General features: G+C 32.5%; 3 protein-coding genes across 4 annotated transcripts; 2 read left to right on the top strand and 1 right to left on the bottom strand.

Moving 5' to 3' along the window:
• Window positions 1-957: 957 nt before the first annotated feature.
• Window positions 958-27,160, top strand: LOC111504994 (beclin 1-associated autophagy-related key regulator). 2 transcript variants are annotated; one of them, XM_074179668.1, is made up of 9 exons: window positions 958-1,315; window positions 2,356-2,458; window positions 2,513-2,829; window positions 2,930-3,069; window positions 6,964-7,123; window positions 7,388-7,564; window positions 8,947-9,073; window positions 11,387-11,541; window positions 26,689-27,160. In XM_074179668.1, exons 1-9 carry the CDS (start codon window positions 1,044-1,046, stop codon window positions 26,837-26,839), a joined length of 1,602 nt encoding a protein of 533 aa, XP_074035769.1. In that variant the 5' UTR covers window positions 958-1,043; the 3' UTR covers window positions 26,840-27,160. The 2 variants fall into 2 exon arrangements, with proteins under 2 accessions (XP_074035769.1, XP_074035770.1); XM_074179669.1 differs by lacking the exon at window positions 26,689-27,160 and adding an exon at window positions 17,144-17,564 and having other exon boundaries at window positions 959-1,315.
• LOC111504993 (uncharacterized) lies at window positions 18,496-19,277 on the bottom strand. The gene is made up of 3 exons (XM_023159727.2): window positions 19,016-19,277; window positions 18,829-18,957; window positions 18,496-18,779 (listed from the first exon to the last, which is right to left on the bottom strand). The coding sequence occupies exons 1-3, from the start codon at window positions 19,154-19,156 to the stop codon at window positions 18,687-18,689; spliced, it is 363 nt and encodes a 120-aa protein (XP_023015495.2). The 5' UTR covers window positions 19,157-19,277; the 3' UTR covers window positions 18,496-18,686.
• Saysd1 (SAYSVFN motif domain containing 1) lies at window positions 20,713-21,799 on the top strand. Its single transcript, XM_023159726.2, has 2 exons — window positions 20,713-20,942; window positions 20,997-21,799. The coding sequence occupies exons 1-2, from the start codon at window positions 20,820-20,822 to the stop codon at window positions 21,381-21,383; spliced, it is 510 nt and encodes a 169-aa protein (XP_023015494.2). The 5' UTR covers window positions 20,713-20,819; the 3' UTR covers window positions 21,384-21,799.
• Window positions 27,161-27,930: the final 770 nt, after the last annotated feature.

The following is a 27,930-nucleotide window of genomic DNA, read 5'->3' as shown; positions in this document are numbered from 1 at the left end:
AAACTTTTTTGGTGTGAATACGGAATACGGGTAGACACAAAACCAATATTTGTTCTCAGGTAAAACCTCAGAGTAATAATATTTTTTACTACTCTGAGGGTAAAACTTAGACACCAAATACACAAATGAAATATCAAGCTAGCTTTGAATTGACATTTTTATTTCTTCAGTTTATCTCCGGTTATTTTTTGCCGTTCAGCCATTACAGTTTCAAGGGAGTATAATCAAGTGCAAGAATTGGTATCTTCGTTGAAAATCTTATAGGTTCTACCTAAAGGATTGATTTATATAAAAATTCATAATGATATTTCATTTGAAATCATTATATAATCTATAGTGATGCACCAAATATTCGTTTGGTATTCGGCGTATTTGGCAAGTCTTTCACTATTTGTATTTGTATTCAGTTTTGGTACCGAATATATTCGATTCGAGTATTTATATTTTATTGGCTACACGGCACGGTATAGAATTGAGAGCCAAAACTTATTATGTGAGATTTATTTTATATTATAAGTTGAAGAAATCTTATGAAGAATGTTGAATGAAGTTGATGAAATGAAGCAATTAAAGTTCAAATCAATATTTATTTTTGAAGGTCAAAACAAAACAATATTTATTTTTAAACTTAAAATAAACATTTTTTTTCGAACCTCAATCAAACTCATATTTCTTTTAAAACTTATATCAATATTTATTTTTACCTCACATCAATTTTAAACCGAATAATTCGGTCGAATATCCAGTTCAGTGACGGTCAATTAACTTCTGGTAGAAGTCTATTATATCTCAAAATGGAGTACAGTAGATTTGCGAGGAATAAAACTCAAAATTTGATTCCTCGCGAAGGTCAATTAGCTCATCGGCTCGAGGAATATGTTTGTTTCTAGACGTCAGTAAAAAAATGCCTCGTATCACAGACCAACGAACATACCACATGGCACAGAACGTAAATCTCGAAAAACAAAAACAATGTATTATTTACTTCCATTTTCACTTAAACATATTCTCTAGTCTAACGTACATACTGGACCAAACATCCAATGTCTCTATTTCTTATTTTTATTCTAAAATTTTCTTTCGGTTCCAACCAAGTACTGGTTAATTTTCTACTGTTTAAGATATCTATTATGGCCATCAGCAGTTCTGATGAAAGTAGCACACCTCCAAAAGAATTCCATTTATCTACTTCTTCTCTAAGTGACGGCCTTATGAGTCCAAACAAACACAAGTGCCCGTTATGCCGAAAGCTGAAATATGTGTTTTATTGCAGGGATTGCGCCTGTAATTTATTATTCCGTGACCAGAAAGAAAGGTAAGATGTGCAAAATGCAAGTGTAAAGAAATTATTTCTATATATCTGTACTACCCAGAGATATTAATGTGTCTGTAACATTTCAATCAATGAATCAAAGCTAAAGGCAGAGACCATAGACAAAGACATGAGAATTTCCATTTCTTAAAAATATACAATAAGAATAAATTGGATTGAATTTAAAAAATAAATACATGAAAAAAAGTAGAAAACACATCTCTCAAATACATTTCATCAACTTCTTCAAAAAGACAAGACTATCATGTAATTATAAAAGATCATATTCAACTGATATATATTATTTTTTAAACGGAGAGCTGTTCAAAAATAAGTCCTGAAAAAATATAATCTTTTTCCAATATTTTGATTAAACGGTGATAAAACATAATTTCAGTTCATATTTGAAGGACATTGAAACTATTGGCATAAATAGTTATCGTCTTATTTTTTATTTCAGTGTAAACAACTTCGATTACTAGCATGAACTTCTAAATGCGAAAGTCTTAGATGAGCACTAAAAAAGGATATTCAAATATTCCAACTGCCCCCCTCGTGGGGGTAAAAGTGGATGTTTTACTTATGAAAATTACCTTTCCATTACTGTTTCGAAGTTATATTTTTGGAGGCTGAAATTTTGTATGTAGGTTCGTTTCATTTTGTAGATGTGCAATAAGAAAGGATTTTTAAATATTCCAACTGGAGCACCAGCCGCAGAAAGTTTTATTAATGTTATTTATTCAGCTCATAATTAATTTATTTCATTAGTTCGAACTTCCATTGTCTAATGTGATATGTGATATCTCTGAAATAACAAATTAAAATTAAAAAGAATAGCCGAAAATAACAATTATATTAAGCAAAAAAACCAGCAAAAAATTACAATAAAATAAACATCAATCGTAAAATTGAAAATTGAACAACCAAATGAAATAATAAAAAGATTTCAAGCCAAGTCTTCGGGTGATGACTGTGAAATATGTTTTGGAAAGTAATAATTTTTCTTTCATGTGCACAACGTTTTTATGTTTCTTCAATTCCAGCCTTGAAAAGCAAAGAACTTTACGAGCCCTCAGAGACAATCCATTCGGATTTGATAATCAAATTGAATTTTTACACGAAAGACGTCTGAAGCGCCAGAAATTGGTATAGAGTCCCGACATGAACTTGATGAATGTCTTTCTAGATTTTATTTTTTAGACTTCAAGCATAAAAACAGCCCTTCAACGAATAGAAATGACTAAATTAGCTTTGAAAATGAATAAAGAAAGGAGAGAGTTGAATAATGCAAGGTTATTAGAATTGAAAGGTAGTAATACCACACGTAAGAAGAATTTGCCAAGGTATGAAAGTAAAGTAGAGGAAATTGGAAATTATGTTGTTGGGCGTAGGGAAACAATCCAAGGTACCAAACAGACTGTGAAAGAAAAACAGGAAGAACTGCAGAAGAAAGTTCAGATAAGAGTGAAACAACTGTTCAAGTACATTTTTCCCATTACAAATGTAATACCTACACTGTGAGTAGATTATTGAATTTCACTCTTATTGGCATAAGGACATTATTTATCTTGAATGTGCTTTCATTGAAATATTGTTTCTATTCTATCTACTTTTCAGTCCATCCCATCATCCTAACAACAGCTCCATAATTTTAAATGACGGATGGGAATATTCTGAATATTTAGGAGAACCCAAGTACTGTATTGTGGGCCCAACTCTACCAGTTTCTGGAGATTATTCAGCTTATAATAAGTGGGGTGAGTAGCCGGATCATAGTCTTTATGAAGTGGTCTCCAAGAGAAATATTCAGAAACTACAATGTTGTTCCTCAATTTCATAAATGACCTGTCTGAATTCTTTTCTGAGTGTCACATAACCATGTTTGCGGATGACACTGCAATTACTGTGGCCGACAAAAACGAAGTTGAGTTGTCAGACAAAATAAATAAAATAATAGATAAATTCAGTGCTTGGTGTCAACGTAACAAACTTATTCTGAATAAATCTAGATCTGTTTCAATGAAATCATTTATTAGGAGAAATTTCAGCAGTGACTCTTCCACAATAAATGGTATTCGATCTTCCAGCGAAGTCTTGTTTTTAGGAACGTCTTTAGACAAAAATTTGACCTAGAGCGGTCATATTCAGAAGGTCTGCAACAAACTCATTTCCGCATATTACTCAATCAAACAATTGAAAAAACACTCTAGATAATTTTGGATTGATGAATGTCTATTTTTCTATGGCTTATTCTCACATCAGCTTTAATATCATTTCTTGGGGATGTGCAAGGGAATTTCCACGAGTTTTTGTTGCTCAGAAAAGATTGCTGAGACTAATTTTTAATATAGATTTTCAAGATAGTTGTAGACCAATTTTCTTAAGAGAGGGCCTATTGACGGCACCTTCTTTATTTATCTTGAAGTGTGTCACTTTTGCCCGTAACAATATAACTGAATTTGTCACAAATGCGGATATACATGGTAGAGACACCCGTCATGGGAAACTGTTAAGAACCCCCCACACAAAACGGCTCACTTTAGATGCTCCCCACTATTTAATACAACAAACTGTTATAATAACTTGCCGGCATCTATTAGGAAAATCGAGTCAGATAAACTTTTTAAAATTGAGGTGAAGAAACTTCTCTTACAGAAGTGTTACTACAGTCTTGAGGAATTCTTGCACGACACTTTTTCATGACATTTTGAGAGTATTTGCTAGAGCTTCTCCGATTTTTTATATAATACTTCTATGTTGTGAAAGTTTGTGGACGTGAACCATATTTATTGTTTTTGTATTGTTCAACTTCTGTAGTTTTATTTTCGTTTTTTAATTATGACTTAGCACATGTACTCAATGTACCAAAGTGTCAAATAAATAAATAAATAAATCTATTTGCATAGAGGACCAAACATTCATAATAATAATAATAATAGCCTTTATTACCCAACAGTTAAAAACCATTTACAGGGTTAACTAAGTGTGTTAAAAAGATAATAAAGATCCTTATAATGGCAAAGTTACAATTTGAGAAAATGAATAACAAAATTATAATATAATGAAATAAAAAAACTATACCAGAAAATTAAAAATTCTCCATGAAATACTGAGATGCAGTGTCAACGATATATTCTAGGGAATCAAAATCGATATCACACAAATTTGAAATTGAATTGAAATTATTGCAAATGCTAAAGGTAGGTGACTTGAGATACAAATTGGTTCTGGCCAGGGGACTGTAACAAGTTTTTGTACTTCTAGTTCTAAAATGAAGTACACAGAAATTTATAAGAGATAACACCTCCATAGCATCCACATTGGTGTGCAGTAATTTATACAGAAAAAATATTCCAACAAGTTTTCTGCGTAGTTCAAGACTTTGGTAAGAGATTCATACGGAATACCTCTATCAGGATAGACACCACAAGATTTGAATTAAATGAACTTTAGGAAACGACGTTGAACTTTTCCAATTAATGTATTGTGCAATTGTAGAATGGAGACCATATAACAGAGCCATATTCCAATTTTGACCTTACAAAGTCTACATAAAGAGTAAATAGAGCAGATATGTTTGAAAAAGATCTACAAGTGCGAACTATAAAGCCATAAACTCTCAATGCTTCACTTACTTTTGATCTAATGTGGTTGGAAAAAGACAAATTTTGATCAAAATATACACCAAGGTCTTCAATTGAGTTACTTCGTGACAGTGAAATGGTATCTACTAGATAATTGTACACGATGACTTGACATTTTCCTACTATAAGACACTACTTTACATTTGGATGCATGGAGATATAGTTTGTTAACTTCACACAAAGTCTGTATATTTCCTAACCGCCGTTGCAATGTATTACAGTCTTCGATAGTTTCGACAGGTATATATATTTTTAAATCATCTGCAAAAAATAACTTATTACAATTGACATAATTACTGAGGTCATTAATAAATAATAAGAACAGAAGTGGTCCGAGATTCGACACCTGAGGTACTCCAGATGAAGGATTGTATTAAAAAGTAAGTAGGATTTAATGAAAAGTACTGCTGAATTATGGAAACCAAATTGGTGGAGTTTTTGTAGAAAGATCATGTGATCAAGTCAATCAAATGCTTTAGCAAAATCAGTATATGTCACATCAACTTGACCACGATTATCTACATTGATTTGTACAGAATGATTTGATGAATGAAATGTTTTCGATTTAAATGCAAAACAAGTTTTGTATCCCAACTTTAAAATGAATTAAATAAATAAATAGTGAGAGAGAACATTTTTGAAAACAAACTTTAAAAAACACTTTGAACAAAATAAAACTTATCAATTTATTATTACACAATTTATATTTTCATTTATCTTGACTGTGTGATGTATGGAAATGCTTTAATTTATTTTTAGAACCGGTAATAGAAATATTGTTTTTGAAAATGATATTTAGCTAATAATTAATTTTTATTTTTCAGTTATCTTTTTTGTATGATTGATCCAAAACAATACTTCTAGCACCATCAAACTGTCTCCAACCAATAAATGCTTATAATTAGGGACTATAACTGAAAAACGCCACTGGAATCAATGAAGTCGCCCCGGAGCGCCAATTAATTTTTATTGTTTTATTTATTTTATTTTTAATGTCATAAATTATAAACTATTTGTTTAGTCCTAATGTGTAACCTTGAGAAACACCATATATTAAATAATGTTGACTTTTTAACTATTTGTGACTGCCTGTCAAATGATTTCACTCCTCTGAAGCTATAGCGGTGAAGCTTGGACAAAAATTTATAATGATTAACAAAGTCAAATGCTTTCAAGAAATATAACTAAATATTCCTGCCGTCATTATTGACTATTGTAGAAATTTTTTTTAGAAATGAGAAGTATTTTTTTCTTGGAATCTTTACTGATTTTGTGAAATAATTCTAAGCTTTTTTTTAAAAATCGCCCTTTTGTATTTTTCTTTTAACCACTCTTAGCCACTTTAAGGGATATTGCATATCGAAATAATCACAGTTGTTTTTGGAAACTAAGTATTTCAGATGTATTGTCTTTGTCTTCGAAATTATTCAATAATGTATGATCCTTTATTTTTTACCACAAAAACATTCTAATATATACAATAATTAATCTGCGGTATGCATCTGATATATAAATCTTTTGTTATAAAAATTATGAAATAATGAACTAAGTACTACAACAAGATTACTAATAGGGAAAAGAAAAACAAAAACTTGAAATTGAAAAAAAAAAACGGTTGTGGAAGTCAGATTTTGTTGTGAAGATGAAGATAATAGTAAAATAATGAATAGTAACAATGCTAAAACAGAAACATACCTAGTGAGATCATGATTTAACCTACTATAACCTACTGAAAAAAAATGTTCATGAAATAAATAATAAATAAATGAAAGTACATGATATTCCAGCTAGTTTTGGCTAAATCAGTTTTTATTGTTCTATTTTGATAATTTTTTTGTTTGATTACCTTTCTATAGGCCCTACAATAGTCTCTAAAATATGCGATTACAAAATCCTTACAAATACCTTGATTAGTTATTGATAGACACTATTATATTGAATTTTAATTGTTATAATAAGAAATAAGTAGTTCACTTTTTGTATGTGATGTTTTAAATTTTTTTGCAGTTTCTTGCAATCAAGATGTTGTTCCCAGTTCCGACTCTACGTCTTCAGTTCAACTGAATCCGGCATTTACGATTAGTGCCGGTTTGACATACACTTCTCAACTGGTTATACTTTTGTCGTACTATCTCAACATCAGGCTTCCTTGCAAAATGCAGTACAGGTATACTGATCGTCATTTCCATATATTAATTGTTTCTAATTTAATGCATGTTTCATCATCTAAGTTTGGGATGAATAAAATCCATAAAAACTCCCCCCCTAAGTAGTAAATTCAAATACTTTTGTGGATATTACTAGGCGGCTGTTGAATGAGAATTGTGAAATATTTCTCTTAAAGCTTTTCTTGCTATCTTGTAATCTAGATATTCTTACAATAATACGAGATATAAGATTACTTTTATCTAATAACATTTTTTTTTTTTAGTGATTATTGCTCTTCCTTCATGGACGAAGAACAATTCACCAGAAGGCTCACTAGATTAAACGCAAATATTCTCTACTTACTCTTCCTCCAAAACGTGAATCTCAAGGAACTGAAATCTGCTCAAACCATTCGTAACCTTTTACGGTTGGTCGAAGACAAATTCTGTGACTTGGGAAGGTAATTGCAATTATATTCATTATTTATTATCAGTTCTAGGCTCTTTTCTTGTCCAATCGATTTCAAGTAGTTTGTATTGAATATCAGAGAATCACTCCTCAGATAATAAGTAGGGGAGTTCCTCAGGGATCAATATTGGGCCCCCTTCTATTTATTATTTATATAAACGATTTGCCAAATATGTTCTCCTCAAATATCGAGACAATTATGTTTGCTGATGACACCACATTTGGTATCAGTATCAATAAAGGGGAGTGTCCGGCTACAATACTTGGGGAAGTTATGGAACAAGCAAAAACCTGGTTCTTGACAAACAAGCCCATACTCAATGAAAAAAAAACCAAAAGTCTCATTTTTGAATCCAGGCTATTCTACAATGTAGAAAACAACCTAGACATGCTGCACACTAAATTTCTGGGTGTAGATATAGATGTTAGGCTATTATGGAAAATACATACATATATATGTATATATATATATATATATATATATATATATATATATATATATATATATATATATATACAATTTGCAATAGACTAAATAATGCTATAAGAAAAGTTAAACAACTTATTAACCAATCCGCTGCAATAACTACTTATTATGCACCGTTCGAATCCATTATTAGATATGGCTTGTCTGTCTGGAGCTTGGCAGCTCAGTTTCATTTAAATGCTATATTCGTCATTCAGAAGAGGGCTGTAAGATGTATCATAGGAGCTAATTTTGAAGACTCCTGCAAACCAATCTTCAAAACGTTGAGAATAATGACACTTTACTCTCTGATAATTTTTGTAAAGTTACTATATGTCAAACAAAATATTAATAGTTACTCTGTTGTGTCCGATATACACAATACTAGAAATAAAGATAATTTGATTTTACCTCAAACCTGGTTACAAAGAATGGACGATACTATTGATATTAAAATGTACAATGCCCTACCTCTTACAGTACGTTCTCTGAACTATAGTAAATTCAAAAAACATTTAAAGACATTACTTACGGAAAATCCCCTATATGGTATTAATGACTTTTTCCATTCACTTCCGGGACCATAGAGCAAAGATGCCTTTCACGATTGTATGTATGTACTGTATTATTATTTTTATTGCACTGTATCTTCTGAAGATTTTATATTTTACTTTTGGCATATGTTAATTTGATGGTATTTTGTGACATGTTCTAAAGCTGTAGCTTTGTTATGAACCAAATAAAAAATTTGAATTTGAATTTTGCTCTTGAAATAATGAGTGTTGAATTCATCGTTGAATGTGACTAATATTTGTGCAGTCTGTGTCTAAATGTGACATAAAAAATATAGTAGTTCAAACTATTATCAATATTATTCTGAATGTATTTTAACAAATCACTATTTTCAGAATGGGGCCAGCCAATTACAATTATAAATTAGCAAGTACTTTGGAGAAGCCTTTGCTGCCACATATTAAACCTGGTGAAGAATCTGACTCTGAAGATACTGACCTTTTGAATTCCGAATGGGAAGCTGTAAGTATATGGATTTAAATTTAAATCTGTGAAATATATCTCACCTCAACATAAATCAAAATAGATCTGAAGATTTGAGAAGAGATACCTACGTATAAGAAAATGAATATTTTGAAATCAAGCCTCAAAACATAGATTCAATGTCCATCGTGATATTAGCCAGGGAAGTAGTTTTTTTGGCAGGCATTTACCAAAACCTACTGTGTAGGTATGTTGGGAGAGATGAATGTTTCGAGACAATTTATTGCAACCAAACACAAGTATAATTATCAAAAGGAGGAATTATTAGATTTGAATGACGTTTAGTTACATCAATGTTCAGGAATACTATGTTCTACTTCTGCTGGTGAAGCAATATCAAAAACTTTAGTTTCTTACACTCACTCGGATAGTTTTTCAACCCCTGACGCATTTTAACTCGCAATTGTTTTTAGTTTCTCAAGCAATATTTTCAATCAATCAATCAATGTACTTTATTGTCTAAGAGGAAATACTCTTGTTGACAAAGCATGGTTTACATGTACAAATCAATAGTATATGCCTATTAATTTGTCAGTGATTTACATAAAATGGTTAAAAATTTGCAGATATAAACAATAGATAATACATATATCTTTGGTCTAGTTATAAAAAGAACAAAATATAAAAATAAAAATATATAAGTAAAAATATATAATGTTTTTTTCCTTTTTTTTATCTTTCGATGAAATCACACATAAATATAGAATACAGATAATTTAATCTTATAGATAAAATGCAAAAAGCTATAGTTAGCCCAAGATACTGTCACTATAATACTCCTGCAGGCTGTAGTATCTTTTAGTTAAAAATATGCTTTTGACGGTTTTCCGAAAGAATCTCGGGCATGATATATTTTTTACTTGGCTCGGCAGATGATTGAAGAGTTTTTTACTCTCAAATATGAGAGAGTGTTTGGTTAATATCGTTTTTGGTAGCGGTAGGGGTAAGTCGTCTTTTTGACGAGTATTATATGGTCTTACAATTGTCATATTGGATTTTTTCTTATGCATCAAGCACACTGTTTCAAGGATAAAAATACTGTAAAGGGTCAGAATTCCATATTTTATAAAAAGTGGTTTACAGTGATCCCTGGACTTAGCTTTTGATAAATATCTGAGAGCTCTATTTTGTAAGACAAATACTGAGCTCATTAGCTGATAACAGCAAAAACCTCAGAACGAAATGCCATACATTAAGTGTGATTCAATAAGAGAAAAGTAAGCCTTTCTGCCTGCCTTTGTTACGAATTCCGTAGTGATAACTCTGATTGCATAGCAGCCCGAGGCTAGGTTTTTGTTTATGGTCCTTACATGGTCATCAAATCGTAATTTATCATCAATGTACATACCTAAGAATTTTTATGCTGGTATTATTATTTATGATTTGTTCGGTCAGATTTTCATAATTAAACTTGAAGGTCAGGATTTTGGTTTTATTTCCGTTGAAGCAAAGATAGTTTGAGTCACACCAGGTTTTAACTTTCTGTAAGTCTAGAAAGATACGCTCTTTCAGAATTTCTATATCACTTCCATGCCATAGTATGGTGGTATCGTCTGCAAACATGGTAAAGGTTCCATGTATATCAATCTTACTAAGGTCATTCATGTAAATAAGGAAAAGAATTGGACCAAGAACGGATCCTTGGGGAACTCCCTAGTTTATTTTTGAGGTATCAGAGGAACAATTCGGCAATTTGACAATCTGATTTCGGTTCGAAAGATAGCTTGCAAACCAGACGAGTGTCACTCTTCTAAATCCATAGCGATATAATTTTTTAAGCAGTACTCTGTGATCAACACAGTCGAATGCTTTTGAAAAATTTTGAATTCCTATTTATTGTTTCGAAAGCTCTTTTTGAATCAAGAAATACTGTCACTATATTCTTCTAATTCCATGCTGTGCATGTCTTTAGTGGGGAGGTTTTATGATTCTCAATATGAATATATTGTCAATTGTAGAACAGGAAGTTTACAATGTTTGCAAACGATACAACCATACTATGGCATGGAAACGATACAGACTCTTTTCAAAATATAATCGAGGCTGATTGAGAGAAAGTCAAATATTGGTGCGATTCCAATTCTTTATGTTTCAATGAGAATAAAACCAACATAATTTTCTTTAAATTTGTTTCTGGATTGAGTTGGAATGATTTTTCACGTTTATTCTGTCAATGGCAACCCCTAGAAGACGTAAATATATTTGAACAAAGAAGGTTTTAATGTGTTCTTATCTTTTAACGTTCTATACCTAGCACATTTTGCAAAGTTAATCATTGATTTATTTCTCAAGGTACCGCACGTGCAATGTCCAGAGATGGCGGCAGGCCCCGCTATCACGCAGGCTACCCAGGCATCTGGAACTCAGCAGACGACCACCATGGCCAGCAGTTTGGTGAACACTGCAGCGGCCGGTATTGCTTCTATCTGGAGGGGATTCACTGGCAGGTAGTTCGCGTAGTTAAAAAGTCCCGGAGTAGTATGTCTACCTAAATCGAACAAAAGGAACGAACAACGAAGCGGATCTGTTTTAGAGGGACTGCAGTCGTTCTTTAGATCTTACTGATTTCTGTTCGGAAGGGTTACAATTTTGAAGGCTCACGATTTCTTCAAACGGGTTGAATTTTGTTCAGATGTTGCAATGCACTAAACGCTGAAGGATAGTTTATCCATATTTTTGTATTTTTTATTGACTACGGCTTCCTATTTTTTAATATCGTTATTCGTAACGACTGACAAATTATTCCCACAAATATTTTATTCACTTCATTCTTCAACATATAAAGATTTTGTTCGACAAGTAATCTAATCTGAAGTAATCCAGTCTCAATAGAAAAATCTAGTAATGTTCAAGAATACATATATTTCCTGAGAGTTGAACTTGGATCATTGGAAAATCATCTTATCTTGAATGAGTCTTTCACAGGCAGCTTATGAATGAATACTGGTAATTGCTAGTGGAGCCAGCCCTATTGTTTTTGATGCCCCGATTTTTTTTTAATATCCCATGTGCGGCAAAAAGTGGGACTATCCCCACTCGAAGAAAAATATCTGGCAATCCTGACCATTGTTTGTTATTGCGTTATCAGAAATACATAAAAATTGATATGATTCAATGATGTCATCTCTATAAAGTAAAAAATTAAGCGAAAATATTTTGGAAGTGTTCGATATTGAAACATTTAAATTATAAGGATGTCTAATGATCCCAGGGCTACATTTCCCATTCATGTTAGTAATTATCCTAACTAATTACATATAAATGTACAGTCTACAAATCCGTAGGTAAAATTTTCAACCCTTACCTACCTTTGATAAAATTGTTTTTGAGGAAAAGGAACATTAATGCGATGTTTTTGAGAAAAGGAATAACAAATTTATAGGTTCCTTTGTTTTTCTAAATTGTTGACTGGAATTGTTACTGTTTAGCCAATCATAAATGAATCACATGGAGAGGCTCTGCTGCTATGAATTTTAAAAACGGCTTTACCTTATGACTAAGATATTTGCAGATTCATTTAATGAGAATAAACCTATGACTGATTATATCAAGGTTCGATATTTGGACATGAAATTATTGAAATGAACCTAAAACCACCTTTGTTTAGAAAGGCGTTGTGGAAAAATCGGCATCAAGTGCCAAACTGTTATGAAAGTATACAGAGTGATGCAATGCTAGTGGTAATATTGCTTTGAGATTTTAATTAATCTGTTGAAAAATTAATTATTCGTTGATCTTATTGATTTCACATTTGTAGATAATTATTTGCACAGTGTAGCTTTATCTGCGTTGGCAAGCTCATGATGCTTAGATTTCGTTAGGTATTCTAAAACTTTCTTATAAACAGTTACCAATACCAATAAATATTGTGACTGATGAAAGCGTAACTTATCGCATTACACATTTATAGAACACCATGTATATTGGTCTGTTTTGAAATTATGGCTTCCAATGCTCTCTACGGGTTCCATTGGCTACATTTTCTCTTTTCTTCTAGTGAATCACTAACTTTCATCTGCATATCTCACCTGAATAGTACACAATATAACACAAACATAATTAAAAAGCTTGAATTAATAGTAATATTGCAATAAAAAAATGATAGAAGACTTTTTTATTTGACATTTTGAAAAACATTTAAATGTTATATTGAATTGTTCCAAGTATGCATTACAATAAATTGCACTCCAGCCTTCCTTTTACTTTGACTGTAAAAATCAAGAATATTATTGAAGAGAAATTGAGCATCAAATTATACTTTTGAAAATTTACAAAAATATAATCTCCCTCCATAAAAACAAACTGTATTATACACCTCTTTAATTGATTGTATTGGACTGCCAGCAAATTCATTGAATAAATATGTTTCGGGATCTTCTCCTGATTCAGTCAAGTTATCCCACAGTCTCTTTTGGAGTACTAATTTCTTTCCAGAACAATCTAGCTTCATCTCCTCCAATTCTTGCTTCAATTCGGCAACTTCCAAGTCCACTAGGTGCACTTTCCTCAAACACATTTTGTCTCTTATTGTCTATTTTCTACAAAATTGTATATGTCCACTAATTTTAATCGAGTCTGAAACACTTATTTACTTTCACAAGTCTATTTTTCGCGAGAAAGGTCTATCAGTTTATGTTTCCGTAGTCCGGTACTGTCCACTTCGCAAAACACAAAGAATCACCAGTCTCTCTGCGCAAACAAATGAGTTTTATAGTCAATTTCACCGTAATAAAAAGATTCTCCACCAAGCGCTCACGAATTTATTTGAAAAATACCACTTCTGACAAATTAACCAATTAACTGTCTTAAACAAATTTATTTCTAATAATATTTCACTATCACAAATTGATTCATATTCAACATTTAGCAACTAACGCTTCATTTATCTCCACTATTTGAATTTCTTGTTTAACGGCTCGATTCGCTTTCTATACTCGACTGCCCTCTCTGAACGAAAAGCCGGCCTTTTATATCGGTAAAGGTCCATCGTAGAATTCTGTAGTCTGTTAGGTACTCGTCTAGAATTTTCGCGGCGGTTTCAGACTGCATTCTTTCGCGGTGAGTCATGTATTCATTCGATGAATTGGCTGGCGTATGGGTCAGGTTCAGCTTCAGATTCGTTACAGTATATATCATAATCATAATGCTATTAAATTACAAATTAACAAATGAATGAATAAGGTACATACATCACATATCTGTAAGTTCGAGTTTGAAAACCTATTAACTTGTCTGAACTCCCAGAAAATCTGATCTCAAAAGGTTATTTATAAGTGAAAATGATTTTGAAAAACCTTCTGGAAAAGTTGTGATGTCTTCGTACATTGCGAACATGCCTCTTTTTTATATCTTTTCATTTGGTTGTGATGTGTCAAGTTTTTCAGTTTATTTTGTGTAATAGTTATTTAAATCTTAGTTATGAGTTGACGATGTTAATTTAGATTCTATTTGATAAAGACTTGTATATGGTAAGAAGAAACAATGATGAATTCGTTTATATTATTTTTTTCTAAAGACCATTCATCACTAATTTATTAGTTATTTGAATCAATTTAACTCTTGGAAAAGAAGTTGATTTCTGTTGAGTTTCTTGATCTATACTTCTGCAAAAGAATGTAACCAAAGTAAAAATGAGCAACTCTTAACCCTGATTATTCCAGGATAATATATCTACAAATATATGATGTAATTGGCCGATACTTGATGAAAATCCATAACTAAAGGATTCAAAAAACACTTCATTGTGGGATTTTCAGAAAACAGTGTTTCGCCATACAATGGCTTCTTCGGGAGTGTCTTTACTAACTATATTCTACATATTCAATGATTTGTATACCTAATTTCACAATTTGAAGTACCTACATTTCAAGTAGCTGAGTTTGTAATGAATTATATTACCTGAGCTCATGTCTCAGTTTCCACATTTGAAAAACATTCTAGAATATTGAGTTTCAAACTCTTCTTTTTTAAATGTAACACGTCGTATTCATGATTGAACTCATGTCCTTCTGCTAAAAGGTGGTTTGCAAATGTAGAATTGGTTTTTCTATTTACAAAACTACTTCCATGGTCTTTAATTCTTTGGGAAAATGTTCTCCCTGTTTGACCAATATATAGTTTTGGGCAAGAGCCACAAGTCGGCTTATGTATTCCTGATCTATCTGTCATCGAAGTTTACTTAGACAATTATTCTTTCTGTAAGCTATGTTTACGCATTCTTTCTTCAAAAAATGGGCAATATTAGTGGTGGGTTCACCCGAATATGAAATGAATTTGTTAAAAACAATAAAGAGAAAACTTCGTTGTCCGATAGATCAGTAGTATATAAGTTGACTTGTGGCTCTTGCCCAAAACTGTATATTGGCCAAACAGGGAGAACATTCCCAAAGAATTGAAGATCATAGAAGTAGTTTTATTAATAGCAAGACCAATTCCACATTTGTGAATCACCTTTTAGCAGAAAGGCATGAGTTCAATCATGAATATGACGTGTTACATTTAGAAGAGAGAACTTTGAAACTCAATCTTCTAGAATGTTTAGAAATCAAAAGATTCAGGAATTGGGGTAATTTACTGTTTAGTGAAAGTCTCACAATAAAATATTTTTGAATACGTTAATATATCATTTGTGGAAAACTGTTTCCGCTTACTCTGTATCATTATCAAAGCGAGTTGAGATTTATTTTTTGTAGTGAAGTTGAATTTACAGTTATTTTTCTTTTTCAATTTTTTTTCTTGAAAGTAACAAAAATGGGTTTTCCATTCCAGTATGCTGATATATGGAATTCATTATTATCTGAAAATAAAGTTTGCAAGACTCGCAGATGTCCCAACCTAATGTAATTTACCATTTGCTAAATGATAAGCATATTACTAATCATATGATTACTCTAAATATAACCTACAATTGTGTGATGTAAGCCCAGTGTAAACACCTCAAGACAATTCGTCCTCCAATAATTGTAAAATCACTTAAGTCACAATTTAATAATTGCTAAATATAATTTTTCCCAGGTCAATTAATGTAGGGGAAAGATAAGATTTATTATTTGCTATGAAGAAGGGAGTTATTTACAGAGTGGCTCTAGAATTTTTTTTTTGTTGGGGGACTTTCACTTAAATGTTTATTTTTATTACAAATGAGGAGTGTAGTAGCAGATTTGGAGGGGTACCTTCAGTGGTCAAAGTCGGTTTGTTCGATACAGAAAAACGGAAAAAAGTTTTGAATCAAGGCTATGTTTAATTCAAATACTATAGTTCACAATTAGCTTGAATACAATGTGATTCTGAAAGATGTAAAGCTATAACTGTATTTTTAATGGAATTGGCAAAAACTCGCCTCTCCCACGTGTTTCAATTACCAAGTGATTATCTTCCCTTCCTCTTGAAGAGTGAACCAAGTGGTTCATAAAAAGGTAAATGGGACCTTTGTCACTGCTCATCGTTCTTATGCCAGAGTTTGCTAATTCCAGACTTTTGAAAGCAAAAAAAAATCCACTGCGTCAATTGCTTTTTCTGGTCTTCGAAATAGGATATGCGCTGCGTGTTCTTTGAAACGAGTTTTAGTGGCTCGCCTAGTTTGACCTATATATTTTTTGTCACAGTTCTCAGGGCTCATTTCATAAATCCACTACTTAACATCTTGTTTTTTAAGTTACCTAACATTTGTTGAAGTGAATAAGAAGTTTTGAAAACTACTTTCACTTAGACATCCATTTAGCAATTTAATGAGTCCTGGTGATTGGGAAAAGTGTTGGTTTTTGGATTTATTTTTTGCCAGAGGTTACAGTTTCACCTTTTATTTATAATCCTATATTGTTGAACATATTTTGAAGTATAGAATTTTGGAATAATTTTTTGTATAAGGGAATAATTCTTATGACTTTGTCACAGTAATTGACTTCCCCATTAATATTACTTTAGTAATCATTAGAAATCACTTCAAAATGATTCGTTTTTCATCATAAAAATCCAGACTATTAGTAGTTACTAATGAATTTCATTTTGCTGAACTTTTCCGAGATTTCATATAATATTTTTATTCTTCAGGTATATTTAGGGTACAAAACTCCTCCGGTGAACAGTTAGGTACCAAAGAGGTACGAATGTTTAATTTGAAGGCACTACTCGTTAGGAAAACGTGGGGCTCAAGTGAAAAGATGAAGCCCCTAAGCAAAAAAATTAACAACCATACTTCTTTCACAACATATTTCAGATTTAAATTCCGTTTTGGATTGAGAATATTTTTGTCAATAGCTGTAAATAAGCAATCTCTCTTGATTTCAATTGATGAAAATCAAGTTGCACGAAAAGTTCGTTTTATATTAGCTTTGTATATAAGGCGAAAATATTTTTTTATGTCAAAAAAATTTCTCAAATGTATGTAGAATAGACAAGTATTTATTGACATTTTTTGTAATTCGGTTGACTGATTCCTGATGCTACATATTAATAAACTAATTGTTTCATTTTTTAGCAAATTTTACTCATTTCAAACACATCCCAATTTAACATATTATGCGGCCCTCAACTCGAATATAAATGTCAGTAAATGTCCTATTGATTCGAACAGAAAGCAGATAAAAGACACTACTGAAATTTATGAGAGTTTCGATGATCACTTTGTTAACAGTAGTTCAAAACCATCATCTACCATTGTGACTACTGAGAAAAGAAAAATATAGGCTATCAAGGCCCCAGTTACAATTGAAGGGAACAAAATCCAGGCGAGTAGGCCGCAGTTGAATGGAACCTGAAGCAGCAAACGTTTCGTCTGCTACTGTGATTGACCGACAGTCAGTAGTTGCTGAGACTTCAAGATATAATCTTCATTGTCGCAGACAACACACATACCACTGACGATTTCTGCTGTACTAGTAGATGAAACGTTGGGTACTTCAGGTTCCATTCGACTATAGCCTACCAGTCCTTATTTTGTTTCTCTTTAAAAGACAAGAGTTATCCATAATCAGTTTTTCTGTTTAAAAAAAAAAATCTGTTTAAAATCTGTTTTTCCGTTAACCAGCTGTCGCACCCCTACGAACGACAACCCTCAGAAGTCGAAACTTGTGCGAGCTAAGGATTAACGAGGTCTTACCTTTTAACGTGTGATTCCATAAGCCATTAACTTATGATTAGATAGAAGCAACTGCCGTAGAAAATGAGCTTTTACTCTGTTGAAGAGTTTTTGGTCTTGTAAACTATCTGAATAACTATTAAATTTACTCACCTCACCGGAAATAGTTTTTTCAAGTGAATATAAATCAATTTCTCCTTTCACCTATTTTCTTAGTACTTATGTCTTTTGTTTTTTATTGATCTCTCCAATGTGCTGTAAAACTGGACTTGTGTAATGAACATTACTGAAAAAAACCATTCTATTCTATTTTCAAATGAAGAGATGTTTTTTGGGTTGAATTCATTCAACTATTTACATTGGTTTTAATGATGGTAGAATCCTCTTAAAAAAAGCAAGTTCTGTACAATCAACTTCAGTTTCTAGTTGTCTGTTCCAATTCATAAATCAATACTATCAATAAACATAACCATGACCGACAAAAAATATATACATTAAAATAAACAGTGCTGGAATTTAAGTATCTGTTTCGTCGTTTAAAGTAGGCTCTGCCCATGCGGGATCATCAAATCCATGAAGGGGGCATTCCACTGGACACCTTCCATTACTCTGAAAAATCAAAAATTGCAACAATTCCTTAGCTGGAGCAAAAACTTACATGATACATTCTATGACTTGTGTGAATTGCTTGGCTTCTCCTAATCTTCTGAATTAGATTATACTGTGCTTCAAGCCTCTGGATACATTGTTCGCAAATAGTTTTTGGCAGATTATCATACTTATTTAACTACACAATGAAACATGGTAAGAATTTTACATTTTGCATGAATTAAGATTATACTCACTTCAATTGGTAGTAACTTGATTTTTTCAATTAAGTCTAGTTTTTTAGCTCTTTGGGAGTAGAGATGAATAACTATCTTTTTTTGCTCAGAACATAATTTACAGATAAAACCAGTCATGACGGCCTTTGCGTTACTTCCCATTTTACATTCAACACGAAAAAATACTAAAAATTCTGTAATTTGTGTATTTGACTCAGTCTTTTCGAACTGTCAAAATGAATTGGTTTATTGGTTAACAAAAAGAAAATACATAACAGCTGGTTGAACATGGGACACCTCAAAACCATATCACAGAACAAATATAAAGTCAATGCTATTAGTTTTAGTTATGAAGATGTGAATCGTGAGGTTCGTGACTCTAAGAAATGTCAAAACCATACACAGAACAAATATAAAGTCTATGCTATTCGTTTTAGTTATGAAGACGTGAATCGATGGCTTAATGCACCTCAACGGTAGCAAAAGCCATTATCATAGAGAGAGAGACGTGAATCATGAGGTTCGTGACTCTAGAAATGTCTCTTCCATGAAATGAAATAACTGTATTGAACGTTAAGATAAAATAGTAGAATAGTTGAAATTGAAAATTTAATGTTTTTTATACGAAAAACTGAGAAATTTACGGAAATATAAAGGAGGTAACGTCATTCAATTCTACAAAGATGTGTAGATCATACGTAGAAGAAACGGACCATCCGAAACAAGTACTTTCAATATTGGAGGATAAATGTTTCGTTGATTTTTTCTGGTTTATAAATGAAACAACATATAATCGTAGACCAAAGACTTTATATCGACCGATAATTTAATCGGGTTGGGCTACTAGTTTATTTCTAAGCACAGCATGGGTAAAGTACACAGTATCTTGTGTTTTCAAGGCAATCGTGAATCCCATCAAATATATTCATGGACTAATACCAAATCGTTACAATGTGCGCACTTGCATATTTCTTCATGTTATTGAGAGCCCGAGTAAGCATCGGCCGAAACAATGTCAGTGTACAATCATGATTTTGGTATAATCACGATACCTTCCATAAATCCTAAACGTTTCTACATGTAATAAAACTCGCACGTTATGAAACGCAAGACCTCTTCAATTCTCAGCTCGCACAAGATTGGAATTCTGAGATTTTTCGTTCGTAGGAGGGAAGAGCTGGTTAACGAAAAAAATATTTCAATAGATGCTATTTTCTAATTGGAAATAAATCCAGGAAGACTTTTTTCAAAGTAACCCTAATTCTCTTTGAAATATCTTGACTTGTTGAAATTAAATCGTGAGGTGTAGTTTATGAAATTACTATGGATCTTCATCAAGTAACGGCCGAATTAATTAGAATAAAAAATATCTTGAAAAAACATAGTTCAGATCTATTAAATTACAAAGAGAGGTATTCATAGCAGATCAATTCATTAATATATTTCATATTGGTTCAAATTAATTTTTTGAAACTTGTTCAAGTCTGATATTTCATGGACTTGAACTAGGTAGGAAGTTTGTGTAGACTTCTAAATACGAAGATAATTGAGATTCCAGAGAAGTAAAGATTATACGGGGGAAATCCAGGCTGACATTGTGTAACGACAGCTGACCCTACACTCACAGTACCACAGAATTCGTAAGATAAATGAAAAATGACGTTGTGACACTATGGAAATATAAACAGAGAGGATGACATGGAACGACAACTTGTTGATTGGTTATTGAGGTTATTTCTTGTTTCTGTGGAAATGAGTAGTAGAAAGTAGTAGTAGCGTTTTGTTTTTTTATATATATTTTACTTCATAAAATGTTATTTAAATCATGACTGACGTAGAGAAGAAACTAGCGGAGTACAGAGCTAGGAAGGCATTAGAAGAAAAACCAAAAACTTCACGAAAACTGTTCAGTTTTTTCTCCAAAACAAAAGAATGTGATAAGGACAAGGTACATTGAATATTCAAGTACAATTTCAAATAATTTTATCTGTTTATTTTCTAGGAATTGAAAAAGAAACTTTTGGATGAGAATGATGTAGATGAACCTGATTCAAAAACATTGATAAGCAGTGACAATGACTTGGAAAGTGACGTGGATGTAGATGATTCCCTAAACTGTTGTACATACACTGATCTTTTTTACTATGGTTTATGTCTCGCACTGTGGGCCACGCTTTGGTATATATTTATTAAATTGCAGTTCGGCACAGTATACTTCTTAACTTCAGGTCTTGTTGGAATATATCTTAACACAAGGACTAGGCCAAAGGTGAAAGGCGAAGTCAGTGCTTATTCAGTTTTCAATAAAGATTGTAAAAGTATCGATGGAACTCTTAAAGCTGAACAGTTTGAAAGAGAAATTCGTTATGGATCTGCTGCAGTGCATTAGAGGCAAATTTTCAACTACAGCTGGAACTCTGGCAGTATTAAATACCCAGTCTTTTTTTAGAATTTGTTGAATTACCTATAACTCGAATCCAAAATTTGTTTTATTCATAATTCAAATTGGTTGTCCAGTATTTTGTACTTATTGAAAATATAGTGAATCATTGAATACCATGAAAAAGTATTTTTTGTTCAAGAAACATAGTTTTGGAATATTGATGATTCAGTTATTAATATTCTGAATTTTATTTATATTTGTGTAAATAACTTTGAACTTAATTCAAAAATTTCTTATGGATTTATTTATTAATGATGTACTCATACAATCCAAATGCCTTCCTTTACTTCCACATTACAAATGTTATGTATTTATGGAACTATATTTTTTTTAATATGATTAAATTTATTATCATTATCCACTGTTTTATGTTTATATTTATTTAGTGGTCTGATTTTTGATGTGCAAGAACTAGATCTTGGAAGAAATTTATATAATTTTCCATTTTACTGTACTTTACTTGATGTTTCGGAAAACTAATTCTGGTCTTCAGAAACCTGAACTACATGAACAGCGTAGAAGATATCGAAGAAAATTTGAAAGGAACTTATATCTTGATAGTTCCACGGTGGGAGAAAGTTTTCTGGAGACCAAACCTCCTTTCCGAATAAGAAACCTCCAGCATCATCTAGTAGATGCTCAGACGAACAGCCCCTTACCTCAAGCTCAGAACCTTTACTTGGAGGCCTGAAAAATACGGGGTGGCCAATATCATAGGAACCTGGCCCAAAGAAGATGTGGACCTTCTAGCAAATTCATGGAGAAAGTCTTCACTGAGGACTTACTCAGAATCCATGATTTAACACTTTTGAGAATTGATCAGAAGAGTTTGGAGATGGATGATTATTCTGCCTCATTATGGCCAGCTTTTGGATCCAAGACAGATAGCATATCACACAGGCAATCAGGCTGGAAACTTTCCAAGGGCTCAGAAAGACCGTTAGATCCAATTTATTGGCTGAAACATCTAATTTCAATCTCAGCAGAAAGGAGACGGACTAGCCAAGATTTACATCAGCTGTTCATCACAACTAGGGGCAAGGTAGGACCAGCCTCTCGAGCAATCATAGCAGGATGGGCCAAGACATGTTTTAAACAAGCGGACATCAATGATTCTCCGGGAAGTGTCCGATCTGCAGTGGCCTCATCAAGATATAACGACTTGCCTCTGGATATAATCCTAAAGAATGGAAACTGGAACGGAAGGAAAAATTTCTTCAAATACTATTACAAAGACATAAAAAAGACTGGTCCACTTGACGAGGCTAAATCGGATTTAGTACAAAATAGTTTCATAGCATTATGATGGCGCCAAAGTTTATATTCGCAGCACTAAAAGTTCTGCGTGTTGAGAGTTCCTTTTTGAGTCGGTGTGCAGCACTACTCGTCTTTTGTGTTTTCGTTTGTTGTTATCTCATTTAATAGAAGACTGATGTTTATTTTACTATTCAAAATATAATCTAAATAGAGCAGATCAGTTTCTTTTAGCTATAACCATATACACATGTATACATGTGTATGTATATATACTTCCAGAGTCACAGTACGCTTTTCCGCGTCGTCAGAGTCCAAACACATCTCATAGAGGTCAAGCCGACGGCACAGACATGAAATATAAACCGTTTTCATCCCTTCGGGAGTTATTTCAGGTCTGGCCTAGGCTTGACCCAATACCAATAAGTAAGTGCTTGACGACTTACCAAGAGAAGGTACTGAAGAAGATCTGCACCCCGCTCGACCAACTGCCGCCAAGAGTGAGGGGCAGGGACGCGGAAAGGATGAATATATAGGGTGAATGCATGCTACAGGGGTGAGAAACGGGGTTGTAATTTTTTAAGAAACATTAAAAATAATATGCACTTTTTGGTATATGTCTTTGAACTCTCAGCAATTCGGTTTCCATCTCCTCAATCTTCGCAAAACGCCGTTCTTTCATGGGTCTCTTTTATTTCGGGAACAGAAAAAAGTCACAGAGGGCAAATCTGGTGAATACGGTGGCTGAGGCATGATACAGTCTTGTTTTCAAGACAACAAGTAATATCGAGTGAACCGATGCAGAAGCATCAATTGTTTTTCCACAATACTGGACGTTTTCTTCGTATCGCTTCTCGCAAGCGACGCATAACTTCAAGGTAATACTCCTTACTGACCGTACGACCATGTGGTAAGAATTCCTGGAACGATTGGACTTTGGATTTCATGTCGTGATAACATCGATATGTCAACATCCACAGCAACTTCTCTAATAGTGATTCGACGGTTCTCTATAACAATTTTCTTCATTTTCTCAACATTTTCATCGGTTGTTGATGTGCTGGGACGTCCAGAGCAAGTGTCATCATTCACATCTCTTCGACCTTCTGTGGAAAGTTTGTTGTACATATTTCGGACTCGGAATACAATCACCATATGGCACTGTTAGCTTTTCAAGTGTTTTATGCACATCACCCAATTTTTTAAACAACATTTGATGCAAATTCTATGTGCAGTTTTTTCTATAGCAGAAATTCGCCTAACACGCAAAACATTTCTAGCTTTTATGCCCATCACCAAAAAACTAAACATGTTAAACAGCTGAAACTGTGAACATATGTTCAAGAGTAGTTTACCAACATAAAATATAAAAATCACTAATCTAATGTACGTTACCCGCGAATTTTGAACACTTACCTTTTTTTTTAACAGACCTTGTATATGTCAAAGTTTTTTATTGACTAAAACAATAACTACAAGTTAGAGATGACAGAACATTTTTCTATGGGAAAAATGTATTGAATTTACGCAGTAGTTCATCAGGGAGATCTAAACGTTCATTTTTTCTATGTATGAACCGACCCCAAACCATTTTTTTATTTCATAAGTTTTCCCTCCTACACACATGGATCTATTACACATTTTAATTTTTTTTTAAATTGTGCAAGGTGAAAAGTTCCAGAAAGAGTCAATAAAAAACTTTTATTTCTTCACAGATAATGACTCTCCTTCAATATTTGAGAGGCTTCTTTGTGTTTTCTGACAATACCCTTGTTATTGTTATAAAAGACAATTCAGTTGGAGACTCAATTATTCAATCATGCACTTGAGGCAGTTAAGAGCTGTAATTTCTCTAGTAATCTTTTCAACACTGAGTTAATAGATCGTGTGCAGTTGTTTGAATAGAAACCCGAATTTGAAAATATGTGTGATGTGGAAATAAACATTGGTGATAACAGAACCGGTGCTAAATCGAAAGCTCCTATTCAAACCTTCATTGGTTTTTTCTCAAACAATGAAAGCAGTAGCAAGGTAACTCGAGCGAGAAATTATGTAGCTGCGTCATAAAATCATCCGAGTGGGCAATGACCATTTCTAACCAGTAGAACTTTTATGAATAATAATAACAGGAATATTTTAAAGTTAGATTTTTTCGTGAAGAATATCCCGAATGAAAAATATCTACGAATTTCATAACAAAAATCATTGAAAATATTTCCTATTTTTTTTATTCAAGTTATCTCTCGTAGACGAGACTTGAACCCAGGATCAACGACACTCAAGACCAACGTTCAAGTTTCATGAAACTTGAAATCTAGTGTGAGAAAAAAGTATTTAACTTCCTAATTATTCCCATTTCGTTATTAATTGATGATCTTATAAAAAATATCAACTTTTTCGCTACGTTACAAATCTCTTCCTCTCCTCCCTTCTTCCTCTTTTATCTTGTCCTCTCTTCACTTGTTTTGTCTTCTCTCTCCTTGACTTCTCTTGTCTTTTCCTCTTGTCTCTTGATTATGGTGTGAAATGATAAGCCATGTTTCATCAATTGTCACATATCGACGCATAAATTTGGGTTTTTTATGTTGTAACAGCTTCAAACACTGCTCAGAATAATCAATTCGTTGTTGTTTTTGGTCGATTGCGAGCTCGCGCGGCACCCACTTTGAACAGAGCTTTTGCATGGCCAAATATACATATACGATATGTCCAACACGTTCCTTTGATATCTTTAAAGCCTCAGCTATCTTGATCAACTTCACTTTGAGGTTATCCAAAATTATTTTGTGTACTTTTTCTATCGTCGGTCGGTAACAGCCCCTTTGGGGGCGTCCTATATGTGTGCATCGTCATCGGTGCTCATTTCACCTCGTGTCAAAAATTTACCTTTTTCCGAAACAAAATTAACCGGCCATATAAAATCAATCAATTAGAACTGAAAACAACAAACACAATCAGAGATTTAGGAATCACTGTCGACCCAAAAATTTCATTTAAACCCCATATTGCAAATATTACTTCTGAAGCACTAAAATGTTTCATTCTTAGATCTGCAAATGAATTATCTCTCACTCCAATAAAAATCATATAGGTATTGTTCAATTATTAGATCAATAATCGAATACAATTCCACTATTTGGTGCCCTTCATATCATGTGGATATTGATATGCTTGAAAGTGTTCAAAATAAGTTTTTAAGGTAGGTACCTACTCTGCATATAAACTGGGATATCATATTGGTGAATATGACTATACAATTATATTGGGCATTCTCATCTTGAATACACTGGCTAATAGAAGATTAGAATCAGATCTTACACTGATTCATAAAATAATCAATGGTAGCATCAATTCTCCGGAACTTGTCGAACTTATAACTTCAAATATGAATCCAGAAATTCGGAAATCTTCAAAGTACCCTTTTGTCGCACCAACTATAGCCGGAATGAATCTGTAGGTAGAATTTTGAGAATTGCAAATACATACCTACCAATGTAGATTTAGAATTTTTTATTTCTTTTTTGAAAACTTTTGAAAAGACTGTGAAAAGATTGTAAATTCATTAACTTATTTCTACGATTTTTTTAAATTTTATTTTATATATTTTTTCCTTAAACCTAGCTTAGATTACTGTTAAATACATATGTGTGAACTTGTTAATTATTTTGTAAAAAATAGGTTAGGGTTAACTAAGAACCATATTGATTCAATACTAGTAGCGCCATCTGTGTGTTAGCCTACGAACTTTTTAGCCCATCATATTTATAGATGAGTTTTAGTAAATGATATTCAAATGTCATTTTGTGATCAATGACGGCTTAAAAATTATTTTTCACAGTAAAATACAGTAGCTTTAAGAAAAATCATAACAGTTTCTTTAATATCTGTATTCATCTCTTGAAAACTACTTTATGCTTTTTCTAGAAGAAATTGAAAAATAAAATATTAGGTACTATTTATGAAGAATTTACAGTAAGTGTTTTTTGTATGTTTATAGGAAGAAAGGATGCAGATCCTCGAGAACTTCAACGACGATCCAAAATTCGAAACACCCTGTTGCAGAATTGACGTCACTGAAAAAGAGAGCAAAACAGAATCTTGTTCCCAATTATATTACACGGTTTGTTTTGGCACGTGGATCTTTCTGAATGTTGGATATGGCTCTATCTACTTTTTAATTTTGGCATTACTAGGAATTTACCTCAACGCAGCTATACAGGGAGAAAAAAAAGACGAATGTTTGAGTTGTGGAAAAATCTGCACCTGGGTCGAGGAAAATAGAAGTGGAAATGCGGCTAATGAGCCACAGCAGGACTTAGTTTGTGTACCTGGGCCTAGTTCAAGGCCTTGAAATGAAGGAAACTTGTTAATGTTATTATTGCGTCATCACTTGAATAAACTGTTAATAGTCTTTGAGAGGAATAGTAAACCAACAGAAAAATGATAAATTGAAATTTCTAGGATTTGATTTCCTCAATGAAAATGTTTGACAACTCTTCGGATCTGTAGGGATTTGCTTATTCCTATGTCATTGATAATTAACTATCCCTGTTGGATAACTGGTGATACGAAAAACAATCCACTACAGATATCACGATCTAAATTTTCTGTACTATTAACATGTATACATGTGCTATGTATGAACATACGTTTGACAAATTTTTCCAGGAAGTTTTTTTATTCATTTACTTTTTTTTTGGTCTTTAATACCTGGGCCACCTATTGGCATCAAAAAATCTAGTTTTTCTCAATCTCCTGCAACGCAGATTTATAGTTTTGCAATAAATCAACTTATTGAAATGCACGATAAATAAAACTCGAATAATTATTACAGAGCGTGGCTAAAGTCTTATTGAAGAATGAAATGAAACTTTGATTATTTTCTTCGAGAAATTTTACTCAACTTTTGTGCATTTTTCAAAGGAAAATGGATGATTCCAATTTTGTCAGTTGATTTTCAATTAACTTTTTTATCTAACAACTATTCTAAAAGCTACAGAGGTCTTTTTCTAAAATATATAAAGATTCTGAACTCAACTTTCGATTTCGACAATTTCAAATCCCTTCAAAAAGCTCTGGAGGTTTCAGCAGTATATTATTAGGTTTTTTAGAGATACCAGTGTTTTGTAATTCATTTTTATGAATATACATTTGTGAGTATTCCGTTTAGTTTTGAAAAATGAGCAACATATTTCTGGAAATATATAGTTAGATACATTTTCCAAAACAAGCTCAGCTC

The sequence above is a fragment of the Leptinotarsa decemlineata genome, unplaced genomic scaffold (assembly GCF_025532065.1).
Source record: "Leptinotarsa decemlineata unplaced genomic scaffold, Ldec_3_MD MMD2_tig00026282_RagTag_RagTag, whole genome shotgun sequence".
Taxonomy (NCBI): domain Eukaryota; kingdom Metazoa; phylum Arthropoda; class Insecta; order Coleoptera; family Chrysomelidae; genus Leptinotarsa; species Leptinotarsa decemlineata.
The sequence above is the reverse complement of the archived record's forward strand: the minus strand, read 5'-3'. Positions and strand labels throughout refer to the sequence as shown.